Consider the following 10,190-nt stretch of genomic DNA (forward strand, 5'->3'; position numbering starts at 1 on the left):
TCGGTTGTTATTACTAGAGATCTGACCATCGGCCTCTAAAGAATGGTACCGGGGTGATACCTCATCGGTTGTTTTTACTAGAGATCTGACCATCGGCCTCTAAAGAATGGTACCGGGGTGATACCTCATCGGTTGTTATTACTAGAGATCTGACCATCGACCTCTAAAGAATGGTACCGGGGTGATACCTCATCGGTTGTTATTACTAGAGATCTGACCATCGACCTCTAAAGAATGGTACCGGGGTGATACCTCATCGGTTGTTATTACTAGAGATCTGACCATCGGCCTCTAAAGAATGGTACCGGGGTGAAACCTCATTGGTTGTTATTACTAGAGAGCTGACCATCGGCCTCTAAATAATGGTACCGGGGTGAAACCTCATCGGTTGTTATTATTAGAGATCTGACCATCGACCTCTAAAGAATGGTACTGGGGCGATATCTGAAGTTGAATACCATCACTCCGATACAACCACTTGAAGCCCATAACGTACAGGTATGTAATTTGGTAGCAAGCAGTTAAGTGTGGACCATCACCTATACCAGTCACGTGAGGGAGGGGTGAGAGAATCTTCTCAGGGTGAGGAGCAGAGCAGACACTGATCATCATGATGGATGATGGAGTGGAGAGAGGAGGGGTAAATGGTCACCGAGAACAAGGAGAGAGTGTAACTACACTGGACATTTAATGGAAAAGGGAAAAGTCCCGGAAGTCGCACATCTTTGAAAAACCCCATAAGAAGGTGTATAACAGCCTCAGCTCTGGGGTCCAACCAGGCCATGCCCCCAACGCATTTCACTCCATCCAAAGAGCTTAGTCATGTCCCCATCTCTTTTTTTTGAGGCCTTAAATTGTCAGGAGAGTGTAGATACCCCCCAAATGACCCCTTTTTGGAAAATAGACAGCCAAAGGTATTAGGTAAGAGTCATGGGGAGTTTTTTGAAGTTGTAATTTTTTGGGGACAATTTTTTGGAAAATAAAGAAATTAAGTAAAATATGTTTTTTTTTTTTTCTAAATCATTGTATTTTATTGAAGTTTTCATGTTACAGAAAAAAGAAAGGGCATGGAATAAAACAAATTGGGAAGAAAGAAAAAAAAACAAAGGCAAGATGTAACTACAGAAACGGTTACATTAGCACACACTGCTGCACAAATCAAGTCTTAAAATAGTCTAAAAATAAAACAGAGAACGAGTTGTCAACAGAACTTAAAACCTCCGGTATTTAGCACTCCAGATACTCCAGATTGCATCAAATTGCTTGCATTTTAAAGTATTAACAGCTAATGCTCGCTCTAGGGTGTAGTGCTGGTGGACTACTTTGGTCAGGTCTGTGATGTTTATGGTCAGGGCAGTTTTCCAATGTTGCAAAACCAAGGATCTGGCCGCCAGGAGAATGTTGGAAACTACCACCCTCATATTGTAAGGAAATTTTTCAATACCTATGTGTAAGATCGCTAAAGCTGGGTTAGGAAGAGTATTGATATCCGTGAGGGATGTTATGAGTTGGAATACTTGGTTCCAAAAACTTATTAGGTTGGGGCATTCCCAAAACATATGGAGTAAGTGGCCTGATTGCCCGCAGTTCCTCCAGCATAGTTTTGAGGTGTGTGCAAAGACTTTCGACAATCTACAAGGGGTGTATTGCCATCTATTGATAATTCTAATAGTCATTGCCCAGTAACTGATAGAGCGTGAGGCTTTTTGGATGTCGCAACAAGCTGACGTCCATTGATCATCTGGAAATGTATTTCCTAAGTCAGCTTCCCAAGAATTGATCTGTTTAGTCTCCGTGAAGGACTTCTTATCCTGCAGAAGAGCATAAAAGATCGATATGCCTTTGATCGTCGAGGGCTCGCAGGTAAGGAAGTGTCATGCAGTGGGTGGTAGTTTAACCACTTAACAACCGGCCCATAGCCGAATGACGGCTACAGGGCGGTTGTTTAACTCTGGGAGACCGTCATATAACGTCCTCCCAGACTTCCGCTCTCGCGTTCCCCCTGGGGCGCGCACTCGAGAGCATCAGTGACCGCCGGGCCCATAGGACCCGGCGCATCATGGATCACGGTAAACAGCCACTCATCGCGGTCGTTTACCACGTGATCGCTCCATCAAATGACGGAGTGATCACTTGTAAACAAACCGGCATCATGTTATGACGCCGGTTCCTCCCTCCCCCTCTCTGTACCGATCGGTACAGCGGAGGGGAAAGAGATCAGTGTCAGCAGCGCTGTGGGCTGCATCTGTAGTGCCCACATCGCTGCTCACCGAAATTTAACCCCTCAATTCCCTGAAATTACTCTGAAATACCCTGCAATACTCTGCAGTACCAGCAAATACTCTGCAAATACTCTGCAATTACTCTGCAATTACTCTGCAAATACTCTGCAATTACTCTGCAATTACTCTGCAAATACTCTGCAAATACTCTGCAATTACTCTGTAAATACTCTGCAACACCCGCCAATACTCTGCAACACCAGCTAATACTCTGCAATACCAGCTAATACTCTGCACTACCCTCCAATACTCTGCACTAAAATTCCAGCCAATACTCTGCAATACCCTGCCAGAAATTGCCATACTTGGAGATACCCAGCCATACTCGGAGATGCCCTGCAATACCCAGCCATAGACATTACCCCCTCCCGCCGCCCTCCGGTGCTTCTACCGACTCGCCAATACGATCAAAGCCAGAATCTTTTTTAATTTTTTTATTTCAGGCTTTCCAGCCTAGAGGTGAGATGTAGGGTCTTATTGACCCCATATCTCACTGTGAAGAGGACCTGTCATGCCATATTCCTATTACAAGGGATGTTTACATTCCTTGTAATAGGAATAAAAGTGATCAAAAAATTTATTTTTGGGGAAAAAAATTTCAAACTAAAATAAAGTAAAGTAAAATGAAAAAAAAAATAAAAAAAATAAATAAATTTAAAGCGCCCCTGTCCCCATGTGCTTGCATGCAGAAGCGAACGCATACGTAAGTCCCGCCCACATATGAAAACGGTGTTCAAACCACACATGTGAGGTATCACTGCGAACGTTAGAGTGAGAGCAATAATTCTAGCCCTAGACCTCCTCTGTAACTCAAAACATATAACCAGTAAAAAAATAATTAAAGCGTCGCCTATGGGGATTTTTAAGTAGCGACGTTTGGCGCCATTCCACGAGCGTGTGCAATTTTTAAGAGTGACATGGTAGGTATCTATTTACTCGGTGTAACTTCATCTTTCACATGCAAAAATTTGGCTAACTTTACTGTGTTTTTTTTTTTAAGCACAAAACTGTTTTTTTTCCCCAAAAAAAGCATTAAAAAAATTGCTGCGCAAATACCGTGCCAGATAAAAAGTTGCAACGACCACCATTTTATTCTTCAGGGTGTTTGCTAAAAAAAAAACATATATAATATTTTGGGATTCTATGTAATTTTCTAGCAAATAAATGATGATTTTTACACGTAGGAGAGAAATGTCAGAATTGTCCTGGGTGCTCCAGAACGCCTGATGGTGTGCCCTGCATGTTGGGCCTCTGTATGTGGCCACGCTGTGTAAAAGTCTCATACATGTGGTATCGCCATACTCGGGAGTAATAGCAGAATGTGTTTTGGGGTGTAATTTGTGGTATGCATATGCTGTGTGTGAGGCCGCGTACACACGCGGGGACTGTTCGCTCGACTTTGTTCTTCAAACTGTTTCTGCGGACAGTCCTCTCAAAATTAGCATGGACGGACTTGCCCACACACGACGAACGAACAGTCCGCTGAAACCGTGCACGATGACGTGAATGGCACGTACGACGGGACTAGAAAACGACGTCCTATACACTGCAATGCAACCTTCGGCGTGTAAATTCTTTCTGAGCATGCGCGAGACTTAGTTTGACGAACAAGCCTACACACGGGCGGACTGTCCGCTCAAACCAAGTTTCAGCGGACAGTTTTTCGGAATTTCCGAAAAACTTTGTTCGTCAGACTGTCCGCTGAAACTGTCCGCTGAAAGCCCACACACGAGCGAACTGTCCGCCGAAACACTGTTCAGCGGACAAAGTTGAGCGAACAGTCCCCGCGTGTGTACGCGGCCTGAGAAATAAACTGATAATATGACAATTTTGTTAAAAAAAAAAAAAAAGTTAAAAAAATCTTGATTTTGAAAAGAATTGTGGGAAAAAATGACAACTTCAAAAAACTCATCATGCCTCTTACTAAATACCTTGGAATGTCTTCTTTCCAAAAAGGGGTCATTTGGGGGTATTTGTACTTTTCTGGCATGTTAGGGTCTCAAGAATTGAAATAGGCCGTCAGTACTTCAGGTGTGATGAATTTTCAGATATTGACACCATAGCTTGTGGACTCTATAACTTTCACAAAGACCAAATAATATCCACCAAATGAAAAATTACTAATCTGCTAAATTTTATAACAGAAACAAAGAAAAATATTTTTTTTTACAGAATTTTCGGTATTTTTTCTTTTATAGCACAAAAAATAAAAAAAGAGCGGTGATTAAATACCACCAAAAGAAAGCTCTATTTGTGTGAAAAAAAGGACAAACATTTCATATAGGTCCAGTGTTGCATGACTGAGTAATTGTCATTCAAAATGTGAGAGCACCGAAAGCTGAAAATTGGTCTGGTTATTAAGGGTGTTTAAGTGCCCAGTGGTCAAGTGGTTAATTGTAGGGAGAGGATTTTTTACCAGAAAATGTGCAACTCGGATACATGTGAAGAAAAGATGGCTAGGGAGACCAAATTTGTCTATTATCTGATCACCAGAGAGGGCTTTGTCGTCAACGTATACGTTTTGGATGTTATGTACACTCATATCTAGGTTTAAGAGACAGCATCGGGATTCGGGCTTCTAGTAAACTTAGGGGAAATTGATAATTGATAGTGCGGAGGATGCGGTGGTCTTGATTTAGGAGGAACCTCCATGCTAGCAAAGAGGTTTGTATTGTGGGGGAGATCTGACGCAAATCCCAAGACTTCCAAATGTCTCCCATGAGTAGTGCGACTAGATCAAGAACTGGCGTCATGGCTTGTTCCAGCTCAACCCATAGAGGAGTATTGGTGGTTCAAAACCACTGTCGGAGTTGATCCAATCTAGTGGACCACATGTAGTCGTAGATGTCTATAAGCCTTGCCCTCCTGCGCGCCTGTGTGGAATTAGGTTACGGGGGGAGCATTGTGCCTTCTTCCCTTTCCACAAGAAACTCCACAAAAGCGCGGAGATAGCTTTAAGAAAAAGGTTTGGAATGTGGATTGGGATAGTCCTAAACATGTACAGTATATGAGGAAGCACCAGCATCTTACACGCAGCCAATTTGCCCATCCACGCGAGTTCAGTCTTAGCTATGTGTTTAAGGGTTTCTTCAATTTTGGCAAGCAAGGGTCTAAAGTTTGAGGCGACCATTGTGTGAATGGAGTTAGTTATTGTAATACCTAGGTATGGTATACCATCCTCCTGCCATTTGTACGGGAGGTCTTGTTGAAGTTGGTCTCTTGTACGCCTGTCTATGCCCAAGTCTAATATCAGTGATTTAGTAAAGTTGACTTTGTAATAGGAGATATCTCCAAAATTTAACAAAATTTCATGGATTAACGGTAGAGATCGGGATGGGTTTGTTAGCATCAGAATGATGTCATCCGCAAAGATTAACAACATGGTTGCGAGAACCTATTTTGAAGCCAGAGATGTCAACTCTTGATCGGATGGTCTCCGCCAGGGGTTCTATCATGAGGTTGAAAATAGTAGGGGATAGTGAGCACCCCTGGCGGGTACCATTCGAGATATAGAAAGTATTGGATAGCATATTGGCGGGTCAACACTTGAGCAGAAGGACAGGAGTACAAGGCCAACATCGCATTGAATATAGTACCACGAAAACCAAACTTACAGAGCACCTCTTTCATATAACACCAGTCTACACTATCAAACGCCTTCTCTGCGTCTATGGAGTGTAGCAGAGAAGGCGTCTTAGAAAGCATAGCGTAATGAACAATATTAATAATACGTCTCGTTGCATCAGAAGTTTGTCTCCCCCGTATGAAACCCATCTGGTCGCTTTTGATTAAGGACGGTATGAATTCCTCTAGACATTTGGCTAATAGTTTGGCGTAAATTTTAATGTCAGTATTTAGTAGAGAAATAGGTCTAAAGTTACTTGGGGTGGTGGGGTCTTTTTCTGGTTTGGGGATGGTGGTTACGTATGCTTTCAGCATCTCTTGGGGAAATGACGCACACTCCTCTGTTTGTGTAAAGACCTTTTGTAAGTATGGGGAGAGAACGTTGGGGAATGTTTTGAAATATTCGTTGGAGAACCCGTTGGGGCCAGGGGATTTTCCATTTGGGAGTGTAGCAATAATAGATTCTATTTCAGGGGTAGTAAATGGGGAGTTCATGGAGGCTAACTGTACATCTGATAGCAGTGGGAGGTTCAAGTCTTTTAAGAAGTGTTGTATGTTAGGTAGGGTGGGCTGTGCAGTATGCGGATCAGTATTGAGATTGTACAGCTCACCGTAGTATTGAGCGAATTGGTTAGCAATATCTTGAGGGTTAAGAATTTTGTGGTGGGATATGGGGTGAATTAAGTGTGAGATTTTGGTTTTGGAGCGTATTGTCCTAATCCTGTTGGTGAGATATTTACCTGCTCTATTCGCGTTGGAGTAAGAGGTCAGCTGTAGACAACGAAAGTACATGTCATACTTTTGGGTGAGGTGCTCCCTCAGCTTCTCTCTAAGTGCAGAGAGCTGATCAGTTACAGATTTGGAGGGCAACGCCATGTTCAGTGATTCTAATTTATGGATGTCGGGCGTGATAGAGTCTAGGGTCCCTGTGTATCGCTTTCTGCCTCTAGCTCCCAGTTGAATTAGTATTCCTCTTACAAATGCCTTATGGGCATTCCATAGTGTAAAATGGCTCTCTACAGAGTTTCCATTATTCTTGAAGTAGTCTTGTATGTGTTGAGATATCAGTTTCGTAGTGCAAGGGTCCTGTAATAATCTAACATTACTGCGCCAGATAGGTGGAGAGGGGGAGACACCCTTCTCATGGATGGATAATGAAATAACAGCGTGGTCTGACCACATAATGTCATAGATGCATGTGGAGGAGACATTCTGCAAAGTACACTTATCAGTTAAAAACATGTTGATTCTTGAATAAGAACTATGTCTGTGAGAAAAAAAGGTATAAGTTCTTTCGCTACCGTGAGTGCATCTCCACACATCGTACAAGTCCGTAGCGTGGAGGATTCTGTTCAGATAAGTTTTGCCATTTTGGGCGGTGGTAGAGGTGTCCAATTTGGGGTCAACAATGAGGTTGAAGTCCCCACCCACAATAAGGTTCCCATATTGGACGGATTTCACTTTGCGGAGTAGTCTGCTAAAGAATCTGACCTGGTGGGTATTAGGGGCATATACTGATACAATGGTGTAGGGTTTAGAATTAATGTCACCTTGGACAATGATATAACGACCATTGTCGGCTGACCAGGAGTTGCGGAGGCTAAAAGAGACGGTATCACGAATTGCCAGGAAAGCTCCACCTTTTTTCTTTTCCGGGTTAGGTGCCAGAAATACATGTGAGTAGTTTCTGTGTGTACAAGGAGGGTAGTTGTTGAGTTGGAAATGAGTTTCCTGCACGCACAGGATATCAGCTTTCAGCTTTTTGGGCTTCTGACCACAGAGAGTGTCTCTTGGCAGGGTGGTTGAGACCTCTGGCGTTAATGGACACACATGTGATGGTCATTTAACATGAGTATGGTACGTTGTGAAGGATCGTACTCACTGTGTCCTCCGAGGAATGGTTGGAGCAAGGCAGGTTCAGGATGTATTTCCAACATATCTTTGGATGCTTTAAGCTAGGAGGCATCTGGTGAAGGTATGCAGAACTGGTGCTAAGTGGAAAGAAACTGAAAATGTAACGGTAAACAAAAATAAAGAAAACATTAGGAAAAGAATCTTGAAAACGATTCATATGCAGATGTAACTGCATAGGTAGGATGATCCAGGGGAAATAACAAGGGATGCAAGGAAACGTTCAGCCCTTGTGTCCGAGGAGAGAACCGGATATACTATAATATGGTTTATGTGGTACCATCGTTGACTTTTTTGGTAGCCCATTTGCGGGAGACCACTTGCTACTCATCAGGAGTGGAGCCAAGTTGTGTGACTTGTGGTTCAAGTAGGCCTTGCGGGGGTATTATGCCCCATTGGCGCAAGAGTGCGATCCCCTCCGCCAAGGTAGAGATTATATGGGTAGCCCCTTCATGGGAAATGGACAATGTGCCGCCATTTGTGGGGGACATTGTGGTTTCTCAAGGCCTTCGTTATGGTGGCTAAGTTGCGACGTTGTTGGAAGGTATGCCGTGACAGGTCAGGAAGGAGAATTAATTCTGCATATTGTGGATGTTTATTTTCAGATTTGCTCGACGCTGCCAGGATTTGTTCTTTGACATGGTAGTAGTGCATCTTTAGTAGCACATCTCTAGGAGAGCTATCAGGTAAGAATGGAGGCTTGGGGATCCCGTGAATCCTGTCAATGGTTAAGTCTTGAGGGGATAACGTAGGTATAATGGTGGAGAACAATGTAAAAAACATACTGTAACAATTGGGTGGAAGGTATGGCCTCGGAGATACCTCTGATTTTTATTTTAGACCTTCTGGAACGGTCCTCGAGGTCAGCTACCTTGTTTTTCAACCAGGCTATTTCTTCTCCATGCGATTTGTAGGCTTCCACTAAGGTATTAAAGGAAGTGGTGTATTCCCCCATTGTATTTTCAACTTGATCCACTCTGTTGCCCAGAGCTAAAACTTCCCTATGGCAGTTAGTGAGTTCAGCAGAGATATCTGCTTGTATGGAGGCTTTGAGGGATAACAGCATCTCCTTCAATACTGTATCAGATACGGGCCGGTCTGAGGTGGGATAGGCCGCAATGGGGTCAGCATTGTGTGACTGTGGAGCGAGGCCTATAGCAGGGGACCCACTTACCTCCATGTCGCGGCCTTCCGGTGAGGAGATCCTCAGCTTCTGCTTAACCGGGCTCCTTGTGGATGGGCTAGAAGTCCCCGAGGAGGTGTCGCTAAAAGAGGCAGCTCTGGGATGTATTTGATCCGAAGGGGCCTGCTCGAAGGTCGCAGCCTGGTGAGCGGAGCTATCCTCTCGTGCTCTGGCGCCGAGAGGAGGTCCGCCAGTTCCAAAGAAGTTTGGGAGTTTCTGCGGAGTTTGCGGATGTTTTTTATTTTTTGGCATGACCGGCGGAGGATTCGGTGTCAGCGCTAACTAACGAGTGAGGCTGCTCCGTCGAAAGTCACCGATGGGTGTGTGGGTGGTCGGTTCTCTCCGGCGGTTGAGCTGAGCTCTCTGATCACACGTCCATCTTGGAGATCGGACGCCACACCCCCCTCAAGTAAAATATGTTTTTTTTTTTCATTTTTTTTTTTACATACTGTCACCAGTGCAGTTCAGCGTCATCATATGACGGGTGTGGCAGTGATCAGAGATACTAACTGGCGACTGTATGCAAAAAAATGTATATATATAATTTTTTTTAACACACATATATATATATATATATATATATATATATATATATATATATATATATATATACTTCCATTAGAGTAGTTCAATGTCCCCATAGTGACGTTGTACTACTCTGGGGGAGTGATCATGATTTTTTATTTTTATTTTGATAATCACTGTAACAGTAATCATTTGAACTCTCATGAATGGGTTTTCCATTAATGCCAGCTTGCTTTATGTTGAGATTCTGCGATTGGCTACAGATAATCACATGGTACAGGGTGCTGTGATTGGCTGAGGTACCATGTGATGGCTGTGGGCCAATCACAACACCTGTTGAAATGCTGTGATTGGCTACAGCTAATCACATGATACAGGGTGCTGGGATTGGCCCAGGTACCATGTGATAGCTGTGGGCCAATCACAACACCTCTACAGGAAGCACAGCTGTTATGAATGAAACCCATTCATAATAGTTGTGTATACATTGGGATCATGGGATCTCCCAGTTGCTCAAAGCTGCCAGGTACAGGGAACTGTAATCTGGTGGACACAGTAGTTACTGGAGTGCTTCACTGCATGTCCCAGGGGCTGCACAAGTGCACATGTGCGAACCAACAAATTTATACATTGCCGAGCCTGCCCATGGTGCCCACCACCCACAG

At 43.7% G+C, this 10,190-nt stretch overlaps 1 protein-coding gene across 1 annotated transcript in view; it reads right to left on the reverse strand.

The window, feature by feature from the left end:
* Positions 1 to 8,997, reverse strand: part of LOC143962477 (C-type lectin domain family 10 member A-like) — a 63,687-nt gene extending 54,690 nt beyond the window's left edge. The window contains exon 1 of the mRNA XM_077471750.1: positions 8,992 to 8,997. Coding sequence (XP_077327876.1) covers positions 8,992 to 8,997 — 6 coding nt within the window. The remainder of the gene's footprint in view (positions 1 to 8,991) is intronic.
* Positions 8,998 to 10,190: the final 1,193 nt, after the last annotated feature.

The sequence above is a fragment of the Lithobates pipiens genome, unplaced genomic scaffold, assembly GCF_037356315.1.
Source record: "Lithobates pipiens isolate NorthernLeopardFrog02 unplaced genomic scaffold, aLitPip1_a1.2 Scaffold_8, whole genome shotgun sequence".
Taxonomy (NCBI): domain Eukaryota; kingdom Metazoa; phylum Chordata; class Amphibia; order Anura; family Ranidae; genus Lithobates; species Lithobates pipiens.